The 16693-nt window shown below is 55.3% G+C and overlaps 1 protein-coding gene across 1 annotated transcript; it reads right to left on the minus strand.

Annotated features, from left to right (window-relative positions):
* Positions 1-5760: 5760 nt before the first annotated feature.
* On the minus strand, positions 5761-9332 carry LOC142070228 (syntaxin-binding protein 2-like). Its single transcript, XM_075123775.1, has 5 exons — positions 8857-9332; positions 8283-8399; positions 7669-7749; positions 7194-7332; positions 5761-5804 (listed from the first exon to the last, which is right to left on the minus strand). Exons 2-5 carry the CDS (start codon positions 8310-8312, stop codon positions 5761-5763), a joined length of 294 nt encoding a protein of 97 aa, XP_074979876.1. The 5' UTR covers positions 8313-8399; positions 8857-9332.
* Between the last annotated feature and the right edge of the window lie 7361 nt (positions 9333-16693).

Raw genomic sequence — 16693 nt, forward strand, 5'->3', positions numbered from 1 at the left:
AGAATACGCCATACTGAAAAGGGAAATATCTTTTATCATGATTTTGGTTCAGTACAGAGTACAAGTCAGAGTCAGCTGTGGACTCTTTTCAAGTCGGGCTTTTCAAGTCGGGCTATTTCCTGCATAAATCCAGGTTTTCTCACACCACCCCCCCCAGATGTTCTCACATACCCCTTGCAAGGTAGCCTGTTTCCTCTTGTTTTTTCTATCCCCCCCCCCCCAGATGTTCTGGTTTAACTTGGATTTAAACTTGGAGAGTGGTCAGTTTAGATGAGCTATTACCAGCAGGAGAGTGAGTTTGTGTGTGTATGGGGGTGGGGGGGATGTGAGAAAACCTGGATTTATGCAGGAAATAGCCCGACTTGATTATGTAAAGAGTTGTCACTTTGGATGGGCTAGCACCAGCAGGAGAGTGAATTTGTGTGGGGGGGTGGAGGGTGAGAAAACCTGGATTTGTGCTGGAAATGGCCCACCTGTTGATCACTTTAGATAAGCTATTACCAGCAGGACAGTGGGGTGGGAGGAGGTATTGTTTCATGATCTCTGTGTGTATATAAAGTCTGCTGCAGTTTCCACGGTATACATCTGATAAAGTGAGCTGTAGCTCACGAAAGCTCATGCTCAAATAAATTGGTTAGTCTCTAAGGTGCTACAAGTACTCCTTTTCTTTTTGCGAATACAGACTAACACGGCTGTTACTCTGAAGCTTATCTAAAGTGATCAACAGGTGGGCCATTTCCAGCACAAATCCAGGTTTGTGCTGATTTGTGCTGGAAATGGCCCACCTGTCGATCACCTCAGACAAGCCGCCACCAGCAGGACAGTGGGGCGGGAGGAGGCACTGTTCCACGCTCTCTGTGCATACACAAAGTCCGCTGCAGTCTCCACGGCACGCATCCGATGAAGTGAGCTGCAGCCCACGAAAGCCAATTTAGAACAACGCTTCCTCAGCTCTCGTCCCCTAAAGCCCCTACTCTACTTGCGCTATATTGATGACATCTTCATCATCTGGACCCATGGAAAAGAAGCCCTTGAGGAATTCCACCATGATTTCAACAATTTCCATCCCACCACCAACCTCAGCCTGGTCCAGTCCACACAAGAGATCCACTTCCTGGACACTACAGTGCTAATAAACAATGGCCACATAAACACCACCCTATACCGGAAACCTACTGACCGCTATTCCTACCTGCATGCCTCCAGCTTTCACCCTGACCACACCACACGATCCATCGTCTACAGCCAAGCTCTGCGATACAACCGCATTTGCTCCAACCCCTCAGACAGAGACAAACACCTACAAGATCTCTGTCAAGCTTTCTTACAACTACAATACCCACCTGCAGAAGTAAAGAAACAGATTGATAGAGCCAGAAGAGTTCCAGAAGTTACCTACTACAGGACAGGCCTAACAAAGAAAATAACAGAACGCCACTAGCCGTCACCTTCAGCCCCCAACTAAAACCCCTCCAACGCATTATTAAGGATCTACAACCTATCCTAAAGGATGACCCAACACTCTCACAAGTCTTGGGAGACAGGCCAGTCCTTGCCTACAGACAGCCCCGCAACCTGAAGCAAATACTCACCAACAACCACATACCACACAACAGAACCACTAACCCAGGAACTTATCCTTGCAACAAAGCCCGTTGCCAATTGTGCCCACATATCTATTCAGGGGACACCATCACAGGGCCTAATAACATCAGCCACACTATCAGAGGCTCGTTCACCTGCACATCCACCAATGTGATATATGCCATCATGTGCCAGCAATGCCCCTCTGCCATGTACATTGGTCAAACTGGACAGTCTCTACGTAAAAGAATAAATGGACACAAATCAGATGTCAAGAATTATAACATTCATAAACCAGTCGGAGAACACTTCAATCTCTCTGGTCACGCAATCACAGACATGAAGGTCGCTATCTTAAAACAAAAAAACTTCAAATCCAGACTCCAGCGAGAAACTGCTGAATTGGAATTCATTTGCAAATTGGATACTATTAATTTAGGCTTAAATAGAGACTGGGAGTGGCTAAGTCATTATGCAAGGTAGCCTGTTTCCTCTTGTTTTTTCCTACCCCCCCCCCCCCCCAGATGTTCTGGTTTAACTTGGATTTAAACTTGGAGAGTGGTCAGTTTGGATGAGCTATTACCAGCAGGAGAGTGAGTTTGTGTGTGTATGGGGGTGGGGGGGATGTGAGAAAACCTGGATTTATGCAGGAAATAGCCCGACTTGATTATGTAAAGAGTTGTCACTTTGGATGGGCTAGCACCAGCAGGAGAGTGAATTTGTGTGGGGGGGTGGAGGGTGAGAAAACCTGGATTTGTGCTGGAAATGGCCCACCTGGTGATCACTTTGGATAGGCTGTTGCCAGCGGGACGGTGGGGTGGGGGGAGGTGTTGTTTCATGTTCTCTGTGTGTATGTGGGGTCTGCTGCAGTTTCCACGGTGTGCATCTGATGGGGTGGGCTGTGGCTCACGAGGGCTCATGCTCAGGTGGATTGGTTGGTCTCTGGGGTGCCACAGGTACTCCTTTTCTTTAGGCTCATCCAGACTTTTCTTACCAAGCACCTTGCCACTCCCCACAGATCCCCTGCCCTGCCTGTGTCTCCCCCCACTCAGCTGGGGGTCTCAGCTCCCACTGTGCTCAGCGCTGCCCTTGCTGTCCCAGTGCGGGTAGGCAGCGAGCTCGCTGCTTTCCTCACTGCATCAGAGCCTGAGCCCCCTAAGCCCCCCTCTCCGGTGTGCAGGGGGGTGGGGAGCATCTCTCTGTCCCACCCAGCCCCAGGGGTCTGGTTACAGGCAGGCAGGTAGCCTGAGCCTAGCCGCTCCTCCCCCTGCCAGCCAGGTCATCTGCATTTTCACTGGTTTCAGAGGAACAGCCGTATTAGTCTGTATTCGCAGAGGGAAGGGGAGTACTTGTGGCACCTTGGAGACTAGCCGGTTTATTTGAGCCTGGGCTTTCGTGGGCTGCAGCTCACTTCATCGGATGCGTGCCGTGGAGACTGCAGCGGACTTTGTGTATGCACAGAGAGTGTGGAACAGTGCCTCCTCCCGCCCCACTGTCCTGCTGGTGGCGGCTTGTCTGAGGTGATCGACAGGTGGGCCATTTCCAGCACAAATCAGCACAAACCTGGATTTGTGCTGGAAATGGGCCACCTGTTGATCACTTTAGATAAGCTGTTACCAGCAGGACAGTGGGGTGGGAGGAGGTATTGTTTCATATTCTCTGTGTATATATAAAGTCTGCTGCAGTTTCCATGGTATGCATCTGATGAAGTGAGCTGTAGCTCACGAAAGCTCATGCTCAAATAAATTGGTTAGTCTCTAAGGTGCCACAAGTACTCCTTTCCTTTTTTCTCTCTTTTCTGACAATATCCCGCCCCTCCCCCCCCGCCCCACCTTCCCCCCAACCCCCAGGCAAACTTCCTTTTCAAATTATCAGTGGCTGAAGGTTTGGGTTGTTTTTTTTTTAAAGCAAACAAATAAATTACCCATCTTTAACTAGATTCATGTGCATTTGGGAATATATTAAGTGTTTTACATTTTCTTTAATATTGCATTACAAATCCTGGAAGATTGTTCCTTGCAGTCTGTGTTCACAGATACATTCATCGGTGAATGAAAGCCTAATTTTCTAATGGCATTTAAGATTATTTTAGTAACAGTGCACATATGTTATCAGAGGAAGAAACAAAATTTTAAAGTCTCTTCTCTGCTATGTTTGTTGTTTTACTCTTTGACCACTATACCCAAGTGAGTTTTGGCAGCTCCAGGATACTAAATCTTCATTTCTCACCATCCAGAAATGTTGAAGTCAGTAGCTCTAATTTTCCAATCTGTTACACCACTTTTGTGCTAGTATAATTCTACTGAAATCAATGGCCTTACACCATCAAAAAACTGGTAAAATATAGGGGAGAATCTGTCCTAGTATGTATAGACTGCAGACTTGGGAGTATATGTTTTTTCACATCACAATAATGCTAAAGTATGTTTTTCAGTATTGTTTTACTGCAATTTAAAAGGAAATACTTTAATCCAGATTAGCACACTGAAACTACCCCATTTGGGTACTGTGTTAGTCAAAGCTGAGTTTCAGAGTACTTATTGTGGTAGAATTCAAATTTGGTCTCATAATATCCTAGAAACATGCTTTAAAATTGTATGAATACAAATCTGGCTACTCCCTTTCAAACCAAGGTAAATTTTAAATGAGAACCACAAAGGAAAAAACGATAATGTTTGCACCCTATTTTTCTTCTTTGTGATATATAAAAAAACCCTGAATTTCTTTCCCACATAAAATACAATTCTGTTTGTGGCTCCCCCCCCCCCACCAATCTCAGTTATGTCTTTCCTGTTTTTATTTAAGAATTCTTTGGAGAACTAGATAAGTGATAGGTTCCTCAGCTCTTTATTACACAGAGAAAGCTTTTCTCCCAAATGTTTTTCAGATGTTAGAGTTAAATATTTAGTTACAAAAGCAATCATACTTGCTCAAGTTTTAGTCCTTCAGTATGTCCCACTAGTTTGCCTGTCTTCCAGCACATGCAAGTGACAACCTAATATTTAAAATGTAAAAAGTCTGTAGAATAAAACCTGTAAATAAATAAATAAATATAAAGTATATCGAGCTACTCAATGCAGTAGAAAGAAATAAAAAGGGTGTGTCTACACTTTGTTTTCCTTTTGTTTAGGTCACCTTTACAAGTAGTAACTTAGAGATGGCTTGTGTGACAACCTGAATACCTAACATCTGATTAGTGGAATTTGTCATAGTTTTTACTCCACTGCATGTTAACTATTGCTACACAGGCCATCTTTAAAACTATTCTTAAATAATCTATTTTATACATTGCTCTATTTTTCATTATTAATACCTTTCTGAGGATAAGTTGCGAACACAGCTCTCTTTCCACAGGCAGAACTACTGTTCCTGGAGTAGTCATCTCCAGCTGTGGTGCAGAAGTCTAAAAATAAATGGAGATACTGCAGCCTGGTGAGACTGTTATACCCCTGTGGTGATGATTCTTGCTCCTCGGTGAGTTACACTAGTTCAGAACATCTAGTCCACCGGGCTGCTCCGGTGTATTAGCCAAGAAAGGTTTTGAAGTAGCGGCCTCTTTCTTGCAGATGGGAGAGGAAACGTGTCTGTTCATGTTAAGCACATAATAAAATGCATTGAAAAGCCTTTCAAGTCAGCAGCAGCTCTGACATAGCATGGTGCCACGATGAGCTGTTGCTAAGACCTGGATTCTGAAAAAATAGAGATGTGTAATCAGGGTTCTACAAATCAACTGAGCGAAAAATCATTCAATAAAAAACCTATACCTCCACAAAATCTTCCCTTTTGTTTCTGATTCGCAGCTGGAGGACATGTGCATTAACCAGCCTCTGAACAAAATCACTGGCATGTCACTGAAAAATGGCTTTTGTCCCTCTGAACAGCCTTCCATGGGCATTTTTGCCTATTTCTCCAAAGAGACTGTGAGATCTTGCCATAGACTTTCTTCATCAGAGGAAAGGCAAAGACATCCAGAAATAATATCAAGCTATCAAAGCCAGAGCCACAGACTAAAGGAAGCCAGCTGCTGAAATAGAAATTAAGGAAATCAAAGGGCCTCTTGAAATAATAAAAAGGGCTCTTAAATAACTGCAGCAAAAGCCAACTGAATTGAAAGCAAGCACTAACTCCAGTTCCTGAAAGAGAGAGAAATCAGTTGTGTTTATACAAAGAAATCTGTTAATTCACTTGTAATAAGCACCAGTAGTTCTCCTTGTCCACACCTTCACGGGGAGAGACAGGTCAGTGATAGCACCCCGGGACGCACCCACAGCCCAGGCACACGAGTCCGTGGCCCCAGGAGTCCTAGTTCCCCGATCAAATCCTGAGATCCTGCTCTTCCCACCCCTCTCAGAGCTGGGGGTAAACCCAGGAGTCCTGGCTCTCAGCCCCCCTCTAACCCACTAGACCCCACTGCCCTCCCAGAGCTGAGGATAGAACCCAGGAGTCCTGGCTCCCAGCACCATCCGCTCTAACCCACTGGACCCCACACAGTTAATGATCGAATTTAGGTTCTTGCTGCTCCTCCCTCAACAGGTTCTCTCGGGCGCTGGGGTCAGGGGTCTCTCTAGTTCCCCCTGGCAGTGCAATGGGAGCCCCCGTCCCCCTGATCTGGGCTCCCCCTTCTGCGGCCAGTCAGGTGCAGAGTCAGAGCCGAGGCCTGGCTCTTAAAGGCTGTGAGGCCTTGAGCTGGAGGGAGGGCAACGTGCCCCACCCCTGCCCCCCCAAACCATTTACTGCTGCTTAGTGCAGACGGGGAGGCCTGGCAACTCCACAGCACCCCCTGGCCAGGACACTGGGCAGCCAGGCAGCCAGAGGAGCCCCATGAGGGCACCCTGGCCTGAGCAATGGGCACAGGGGCAGTGCCTGAGCAGGGCTACAGGAAGGGCCCCGGAGCAGGGCCCTGCCCCACCGAGCCAGCATGGGATAGGAACCGATGGGGGAAGAGGGACTGTGCCAAGTGTCAGGGTCAGGGAGGTTCCCCAGGCCATGGTGAGTTTGGGGAAGGGGCTGGATCAGCAAGAATCTGGGAGCTGCTGCAGGGATGACACAAGGGGTGGGCAGGGGACTGGTTGCAGGAGGCTCAGAGACACAACATGGTATCTGAACAGCCTGCAGGAAGGGAGGGAAGTCCCCCCTCCCTGCAGAGAATGGGCCGGGGGACTGCTCCAGGTGTGTGTCTCTCCATCCCCCCTCCCTGCAGAGAACGGGCTGGGGGGCTGCTCTGGGTGTGTGTCACCATCCTCCCTCCCTCCCTGCAGAGAACGGGCTTGGGGGAGCATGGAGGGCGGACACTGCTCGGAAGGCAGTAGCAGGGAGCAAAGGCCACCAGATCTGACCCCAGATCTGACCCCAGATCGGAGCATGGGCGTGGCGCACTGGCAGGCTTGCAGGCACCGAGAGGTGGGCAGAGGGAAGACAGGGCTGTAAAGCCGGGCTGGACACAGGCCCTGGGAAGCGGCTGGCCGGGGGGCGCCCTGCATAGCAGGAGGGCTTGCCAGTCTGAGCAGTGCTATTCCCCACCAGCCCCACAGGCCTGGGCCCCACCTCCAGGAGCACCCCCCTGCAGCAGCAGGCCCCGCAGTGCTCCCCCTGCAGGCCTGTGGCATTACCATTCTTCAGGAAGATGTAGATCAGGATGATGCGGATCTTGTCGTAGGCCTGCACGCTGGGGTCCAGCAGGACAGGCAAGATGATCTTCATGGGGTCCTTGATCTTCTTCCCGTCCACGTCCGTCCCCATAGCCAGGTCCTGGGGGCAGGGGGAAGGGGGCGCACACACAAGGCCCAGGTCAGGCCACTCTGCTTCCTCCCACCCACGCAGCAGGATGGGAGATGTGACGGCCCCCTGACCCACAGCTCGCCTACCCCGTGCCAGGGCCCCCTCCTCCCTGGGGTCAGCTCCCTCTGGGGTGAGCAACTGGCCCCCAGGGAGTAACCCGAGCCCCATGTCCTCCTTCTGCACCCCTGGTGCTGCATGGAGGGGCTGACCCTGGCTCCAGCGAGCCTGCGGCTCTGAGACCCCTCTCTCCGGGCTGAGTCCATGAGCCAGACTCTGCCCCAAGCCAGGCTCTGCCCACAGACCCACCTGCTCCAAGCTGCACAGCTTCTCCACTCTTCCTTTGAAGTGCTGCATGCAGTGCTCGGCCAGGTTCAGATGCGTGGAGTACTGCGGGGAGAGACCGGGGCACAGGGGGAGTTTACCGTATCACTGCTGGTCCAGAGCACCTGCACCCACGGCTTCTCTGTTAGTCACCACGAGGTTGGGGGCTTGGAGATCAGCAGGTGTCGGGGTACCTGTGCCAGTGGCCAGGAGCTTTCTGTTGGCACATGGCTCAGTGGCACCAGGAGTGGCTCCAATAGGCTGGTTTGGAAGCCCACCAAGGCCCTCTCCCGAGAGCTGCAGCAGCAAGGCACGGGCTTTACCCAAGGGCTGCCCTTGGTGGGGCTAACGTGGCAGCTCTGGGCACTGACAGGCAGGCTGCTGCCCATGGTGCCACACAGCACCTGGGGGGAAAATGGCTCTGCCCAACGGGACAGGTCAGCAGCTCTCATCAGGCAGTAAAGCGGAGTGCCACAGAGTGCCCTGCCCCCCAGGAGAGTCCCTACTGGCCCTCACCAGCCCCACAAGAGCACCCTGCCCCTCCCATCAGCCCCACTGCATGGCCTGCCCCCTGCCCACTAAAAGCCCAGCCCCGTTACCCTGTTCAGCTCCTTCTGATACTGGGGCATCTTCTTCAGGATCTGGGACAGGTCCTCGATGTTGCCCTGGAGGGAGGCGGTGGTGATATCCCGGCTGCTCCCAGCGCTTGGAGCCCCCTGCAGGGCAGAGGCAGCAGGGCGGGTCACTCAGGCCATGCGTGACTGCGGCTTAGGTTAGACCTGCCCTTTCCAGGCCAGCTGGAACGAGACGGGAGCCCCGCAACCCGAGCGCCCCTCAAGGTGTAAAGCAGCAGCGGGCCAGGGAGATGCCAGCGTTGGCTCCCTGCAGCTCTCCCTGCATGGTCCCGATCCTGCTGTCTGACCCCGCCCCATGGGCCTCTGCCCTCCCCCACTGTGGGGAGCTCCAGAGCTCTGGCTGGGGGGCAGGGGACTCCACATACACCTCTAAGCCCTTTACAGGCAAACCCTGGGAGCAATGGGACAGCCCCCCCACCCCCGCCAACCCCTCCTGGGGCAGCAGGGAAGCCTCCCCTCCCCATCAGTGGCAGTGGGATGGGTCCCCCTGTCCCTCCGGCCTGAACTCCCCAATCGCTCCCCCCAACCCCTGCCGCACCTTGTCCGTGGTCAGCCTCTTGCTCTCATAGAAGGTGCGCAGCAGCTCCGTCACCTTCCTGCAGCAGGGAGAGGGGTCAGGACGGAGCCAGGCACTGCCTTGGAGGTAGGGGGTACCCTGTCCTATGCTACAGGGGATGGAGCCCCCGCCCCACAGGCACCAGGGTTCTCTGCCTCAAGAGCCTCAGACAGGCTGGGGGAGGCCCTCTTCCTAAGTTACCCCAAGGCAGAGTTCAGTGCACCTCTGGGGGCTCCTGGCGCCCTGCTGGGGGGGCCTGGGGGCAGCGGCAGGCCCAGCAGGAGGTCGGTGAGGGACTCACTCAAGGGAGCTGTAAGGTGCATGGGGAGACCCTGGAATCGGGGGAAGACAGTGTCCAGGGGGATCCCCAAGAGGAGATGTGGACAGTGGCTCTGGAAGGGAGCGCTCAGGGGTCCTTTGGGGAGAGGGGCTGGGTCCAGGGGGTCTCAGCACTCAGAGAGGAGTATGTCTGAGGGACAAGCTCCAGCACTGGGTGGGAGGGGGAGGGGGGCCCTGGCACTGCGCAGGAGAGGGGTGTGTTGCGGGGGTGGGTGTCCCTGCACTGGGTGGGAGAGGAGTGTATCCAAGGGGTAGTGGGGTTCCAGCACTGGGTGGGAAGGAAAGGGGAGGGGTGTGTCTGAAGGGGAGGATGGGGGAAGTCCCGGCACTGGAAAAGAGGGGGAGGGGTGTGTCAACGGGGTGGGCTGTCCTGGCACTGGGTGGGAGAGGTGTGTCCAAGGGGGGAGTCCTGGCAGCGGGCGGGGAGGGGAGGGCTGTGCCAAAGTGGGGGTAGGGGGTCCCAGCATTGGGTGGGGAGGGGAGAGGTGTGCCGAAGGTGGGGGGGAGTAGCAAGACCCGGCACTAGGCAGGGCACAGAGGGGTGTGTCCAGGGGTGTCCTGGCATTGGGTGGGGCACCGAGTGGTGTGTCCGGGGGGGGGATGGGTCCTGGCCCTGGGTGGGGCACGGGGGGGTATGTCCAGTGGATGGGCGGGGCATGGAGGGGTGCGTCAGGGGGCAGGGCCGAGCGCGCTCACTTGGAGACGTCAGCGAGTCGCTGATGCCCATCGTCTCGTACCTGCAGGGGGGAGATGGGGTCAGGCTGCGGCACCCCTCGCCCGAGCATGGGGGCTGCGGAGCAGTGCAGGTGCCTGGGCCACATCCCCCCCAGCCCGCCTGAGGAGGGGTGCGGGGCGCCCCCTGCTGGCAGCCAGGCCCTACTTGTAGGTGTCTTTCTCGATGCTGAGCAGGTCGTAGGCCATGGCCTGGTAGGTGAGCTCGTGCAGCAGTGGGGACACCAGGTCGAAGCTCCGGTCCACGATCAGCAGCTGAGAACGGGCTTTGTCGGGGCCCTGGGGCAAAGGAGAGAGAAACCCGTCACCTCCTGCTCTGGCAGAGGGTTCCTGGCCTGGCTTACACGGCACAATCCAATGGGCCCTGGTGGCCTGAAACTTCACTACCCACCCTCTCTGTGGCCCAGCCCCCAACCCCAGGGGGAAGCCAAGAGACACCCCCAAGCTAGCTGGGACGTGCCCTGGGGTCCTGCCCTGACCAGCTGCACTGCAACGCCCCCTGCAGGGACGGGCTACCTGCCCCTCATGCAAATAGCAATGCCCCCCTCCCCCAAGCATGCTCTCTGCTCGTGCCTCTCCACCAACGGGAGCATGCCCCTTACAAGGCAGCTCCCTGACTGCCCCCTGCTCCATATGCTGTGTGGGGACGGGGGGAACTACACCAGAAGGGCCTGGCTAGTCTATCATGAACCAACACCAGGCCCAGAGACTCTTTGATACAAGGTCCCAGAGGGGGACGACAGGACATTATCCCTAAGCCCCACCTTGCATCTGAGCTGGGACCCCATATGAAGCTCTAGCTCCCCAGTCCCAGCCTGTGTGGCCCCCCATTGTCACGGAGTCCCTGGGCGATGCTCTGGAACTGCTCCCCATGAAGCCAGTCAGGACTCTGGGGCAGTCGCCTTTCTGTGAGCAGCCTGTCTTCAGGACACGCAGCTCACACAGCTTCCACCTTCCTGGGTCTGACCTCGGAGCATTCAGCATCCTCTGCCCCTCCGTGCGCTTCCCACAGCGAGTCCGCTCAGGCGGGGCTCCTGGGGAAGCCAGAGGGTCCTGCACCCCAACTTCGCAGTCAGACGTGACTCTCAGCCAGCCAGTAAAACAGAAGGTTTATTAGACGACAGGAACATGGTCTAAAACAGAGCTTGCAGGTGCAGAGAACGGGACCCCTCAGCTGGGTCCATTTTGGGGGGCAGTGAGCCAGACAACCACGTCTGCACTTCACTCCATGTCCCAGCCAGCCCCAAACTGAAAACCCCCTCCAGCCCCTCCTCCTCTGGGCTTTGTTCCTTTCCCGGGCCAGGTGGTCACCTGATTCCTTTGTTCTCCAACCCTTCAGCTCTCACCTTGCAGGGGGGAAAGGGCCCAGGCCATCAGTTGCCAGGAAGCAGGGTGTTGGCCATTCTCTGTGTCCAGACTCCTGCACACACATGCCCTCTAGGGCTCTGCAATGATCATACACCCTTACTCCACCCCCTAGATACTTAAGAACTGCCTAGGGGAAACTGAGGCACCCCCACACTATTCAGAGGAAACATTAAGAACAGTCCCACTTCGTCACACCCTGCAATGAGCGTTGGGCTGAAACCCAGCCAGCTTGGTTAACATCAGGCCCACAACAGGGTCAGATGGAGCTGTGACAAAGTGGGACTGGAGGGGGTTTTCAGTTTGGGGCTGGCTGGGACATGGAGTGAAGTGCAGACGTGGTTGTCTGGCTCACTGCCCCCCCAAATGGACCCAGCGGACTTGCTGTGGGAAGCGCACGGAGGGGCAGAGGAGGCTGAATGCTCCGAGGTCAGACCCAGGAAGGTGGAAGCTGTGTGAGCTGTGTGTCCTGAAGACAGGCTGCTCACAGGAAGGCGACTGCCCCAGGGTCCTGACTGGCTTCATGGGGAGCAGTTCCAGAGCATCGCCCAGGGACTCCGTGACAGGAGCGAACAGGCCAAAGTGAAAGCAGAGCCTCTCCCCAAGCCCCTGGGAAAGACCGACCTGCCTTGAGGGGCGGGTGTGCAATTCCTAGCTTCTCCCTCCCTCCCGCCTGCTGTTAACGGGAGGGAAACAGAGACTGCAATAAACCCCTCTGGTAGGAACGAGCCTGCACCGCTGGGGAACGGAGCCACCTGGAGCGGATTAAAAGCCCTAGTCCCAGAGCCAGGGCAAGCGCTCTCCTCTGGACAGCGGTTGGGGACGTCATACAGGGCGGCTTTCGGGCCCAGGGTTCTCATCCTGGCGCTTCAGCTGCTAGTTACCTAGGGCCTCCTCTTCTGCAGCGCTGAGTCCCACAGCTGCACTGAAGTCACTGGGGCAGATCCACTGCTCGTGTCAGTGACCACGGCTCCAGGAACGGGGCTGGAGATGTGCTGTGTCCCTGAACAGGGCTGGGACAAACTGCCCCAGCTGAGGTCTGCCCCGGTGGGAGCTGTGGGGAGCCCAGTGTACTGGAAGCTGCTGCTGCCCCGGGGTTTGTGATGGAGAATGTGGGGTGACGGGGGGGGGGGCAATTCAGCACAAACAGCTCCTTTCGATTTCCTCCCAGCCACCCCAGCATGCCTGGGGACTCCCCTCCCCAATCAATCAAAGCCCAAGACGGGGATCTGAAGCTCGACATGAAGTTATTCCTCCGCCAGCTGATGTAACCCACGCACCTTCTGGGTGTGGTGTTGTGTCCCATCGAGTGGCACCAAGACCATTCGAGAGAGAGATAAGATGAGTCTGCTCTGCAGCCGTCGCTACCAGCCAGGGGGCTTTTAGCTCACGCGATAGGGGCTCATGCACTAAGCTCCAGAGGCCCCAGGTTTGATCCCCACCCGCCGACGACCAGGGTCTGTGGGTGTGACGCTGGCGTGGCTGGCAAGGGGCAGCAGGAAGGGTTTCCACTGAGCGTTAAGGGAAAGGAACTTGCTGGCTGTGGCACGGTGCAGCCGGCTGGTTGGCACACCGGGAAAGGAAGATGGAGAAGAGCTCCAGCCCTGGCTGCGTCCCCAGCTCTTGTCTTGGCCTTGTAAAAGGCTGACAGACGTAGTGCGAGGTTTGAAAGCGAACACACCGTGTTCTGGGCCTGGAGCAGCGGCTGGGAAGCGTTCCCAATCAACAACCGCCCCGGGATCCCTGTAATCCGCACCAGAGTGCAGGGGGAGGGGAGGAAGCTGGAGGGCCTTTGAAAACACAGACAGCTTGATGCCAGCCTTCCCTGGCTGCATGAAGCTATTCCTCCAGAACCATGCCACCAAGGGCCCAGTCCTGCAGCGGGACAGCCGGAGGGTTGGTGTCGCTATCCTCCTGTTCTACAGAGGGGGAAACTGAGGCACAGAGCTGGGCCACGTCAGGGCGCGGCTGGGGATGGAGCCCATCAGATCCTCACGAGCTGCTGTGAGGCACTAGCCCTTGTGTCTGTGCCAGGTATAAACCCAGGCCCCGTGTGCAGGCCCAGCCGTCCGTCCCCTGGCGGGCAGCAGGGCCCATGCGGGAGCCCCCACGCAGCCCCCCACCGCCCTCGGCTGCAAAGCAGCCCCAGCCCCACGGCTGGCCCAAAGGAAACACCTCCACGGTCTTTCCAGGTGCCACCCAGTCTCCCGGCGCCTGCAGGAAGGTTTGGGGTAATCACGCACACGCTGGGTCTCCCAGTCACCAACGCTTTGCCTGGAGCCTGGCTCGGAGGGAAGCGCAGACCCAGTCCAGCCAGCCTTGACGTCCCTTTCCGCGGAGCTGGGAACGCGCCTGGAGCTGCCAGCCCAGTCCTGTCTACTCAGCGAACGGCTTGCTGCTGCTCTTTCCCGGGTCTCCTCCTCCCTCCCCAGCCCTGGAGCCAGACGAACACCCACACACAGGCCTACTGTGCCCATGGCTGTACAGCGGCTGCAGGCATCGCGTCCTGGACATATTCAAGGGGAGCCCGATGGGATTGGCCAGGCAAGGAGGGCATGAGCCCTGCCCAGCTAGGATGGGGCACCGTCCCCAGGCTGCTGCATCAAAGCCAGCCCTGGCTAGGAGCGATTCTGCAACCCAGGAGAGATTCTGCAACCATCCGCCTGCTGGAGAAAGACATCAAGGTGAACTTGTCCCAGCTTGGAACTCCCTGTAGCCAATGGGATACATTTGGGTTAGGAAAAAGAAAAGGAGTCCATGTGACACCTTAGAGACTAACCAATTTATTTGAGCATAAGCTCCCAGTGCCAGCTGTGCCAGGGCCCCCAAGACCTTTGGGCCTGGATTGGGGGGATCATGACTCGGGCGGAGCTGGGACCCAGGGACAGGTGAGGCTGCACCAGGCTTGCAGAAGAGCTCATCCTGCAGAGACCTGCATGCAGACCCTGCTTGTTTGGGGAGATTGTTTGGGACAGAGCAGGGTGACTTGGGGGGCTTACAGCAGGGCGGGGGGAAAGCAGTGGGGGTAGCAGGGAGGGGGAGAGGTTTACAGTAACTGCAAGCTGTATACACTGCATGGGTGGGGGGGTCAGGGGTGATTTGGGGTGGGGCAGTGGGAGGCAGGAGGTGCGGGTGGGTGACACCCCCATGCAGCGGCAGTGCCCCCTGTAGGCAGTACGGGTGCATCCAATGGGCCCTAGAGCAAATATTGTCTAAAGATCGGAGTTCACCAAACCCAGGCTGAGCCAGCCCTGTCCCAAACTGCCCATCCCTTGTGGGTGTGGACTGCAGCCTGGTGCCCCCTGCCCTGGGCCTGGCCATGCTGGGGGCTGAGTGATCCCAGAATGATGCCCAGCGCACACCCCTTCTCCCGGGCAGGGACCCAGCATCTCGTCCCCCAGCCCTCCCCAGAGTCGTCCCCCAACCTCCAGGGCTGGGCGGGGGGTGGGGAAGGCGACCGGCCTGAGCCAAGTTCACAATTATGCAACCAACCAGCCCGTGTGATGCTGCTTATCATCTTACCGCGCAGCCCAAAGCCGGCTCACCCGCCACTTTCGTGGCATTTTGTTGCCTGAAATTAAATCTCATTTCCTAATTACGGGGTGGACTCAGGCTGCTGGGCAGGGCTGGGCTGGGCTGGGCTTTAAGAAGAGGGCAGCGTAGTGTGATCAGCATCAGTCACAGAGACAGCCTGTTGGAGAACCCCCCCCCCCAAAGCCCGAGACCGCCCTCACCACAGCCAGCCCCCCAGGCTGCATCTAACGAGACCCACTCACCTCCCTCTGCCCTGCAGGAAACTCAGCCTGGCTGGTTCCTACAGGGCCCATCCAGCCCAGTATCCCCTCTCCCTGCTGTGAGTGAACGTCAGGCCCTGCCCACTTGCACGTTCCCAGAATCTGGCCAGCCCAGCGCTGATCGTGCAGAAACGCGCAGTCCTGGACAGTGCTCGGCACAAAGGACCCACACAAACACATTCCAGAAGCGTGGTACAAAAACCACAACATCAAGAATGGCACAAAAACATTCCCCAAGGATAACAGGAACACACTGAGCCCTCCTAAAAGATAAGGTCAAATAGCAACGTAATAAATACAAATGTTTTAATCAAACCAACATGTACAAAAACGTGGGCAATAACTAGCCAGGTCAGAGGGCAGTATCTAAGTCAGAGGGGCAGCTTGTTTGTATCAGGGTATCTCTGAGAGAATGTGTTGGTCCAGCCAAGGGGGAACTGGAAAGTCCTGCCATTCACTGAGCTGCGTCCATTGTCACAGGCATACATGTCCTAGTATCCTCGTAGAGTCTGCCAGGTGCCTGGAGCCTGCGCCATGCACTGCTCTCTCAGAAGAGAAAAAAGGAGCTGTCTCCAAGAGCTCTTGTGATGAAAGCTCTGGACTGGGACTCAGGACGTCTGGGGTCCGTTCCTGGCTCTGCCACAAACTCCATCTGTGATACTGGGCATTTCATGTGGGACCAAATTCCCAAAAGTATTCAGCACCAAGCAGCCTCCATTAGGGGAATGTGAGCATCGGATGCGAATGGACCGCCAGCTGGGGGAGGCTAGCCCCCAGCCCTGCCCCTTCCGGCTGAGGCCCCACCCCTTCCATCCCCCCACCACAGCCCTGAGCCCCCCACCGCAGCAAAGGAAACCAACCACCCACACTCAAGTGTCACTGTGCATTCCAACCAACCAACCACACTCAAGTGTCACTGTGCATTCTCCAAGGCAGTTTCTTCTCTTTCTTTGTTCGGTGCTTTTATTTTCTATCCATTCAACCAGGAGCAGATTTTCCAGTAAAACCAATATTGGAAAGTGTGGCAAACTGAGAGAGGGACGGAACCAAAATTCAAAATGATTTAGAGCGAATGAGAAATTCTACACTGGAGCAAATTTAGCCACCTATTGGACTGCGTACATGGATGGGCCCAGATATTGAAATGTATTTAGGTTCCTCACATCTATTGATTTCAGTGCGAGTTAGGAGCCTAAATACCTTTGAGGCTCTTGTCCATGTCATCACAGCACCCACCTGGTCAGCAGCAGTTTATGTGCTATGTCACAGTCACAGCGATGTCATAATAGTGCTTGCATAATCTGAACTGGCTATCCTGGACAGGACAGGACAGCCTGAGAGGCCAGCTGCCTATCAGTACTGGAGCTCTTTGGAGAAAGGACTGGAGGAAGTGTTGAGGAAAGATTAAAACATGAATAAATTTGTGAGTGAGCAGGAGGTAACCGACAGAGGTAAGGGTCAGCATTGTATTCTCTATATCCATTCTATATTCACACACACGTAGAAAGCATAGGCATACAGATTAGCTGTAATGTTCTCCTTTTGTATGAGCAGAACCTCAGCTGCTGGAAACCAGTCTCCCTCTGTTG

This window comes from Caretta caretta, chromosome 28 (assembly GCF_965140235.1).
Source record: "Caretta caretta isolate rCarCar2 chromosome 28, rCarCar1.hap1, whole genome shotgun sequence".
NCBI lineage: Eukaryota > Metazoa > Chordata > Testudines > Cheloniidae > Caretta > Caretta caretta.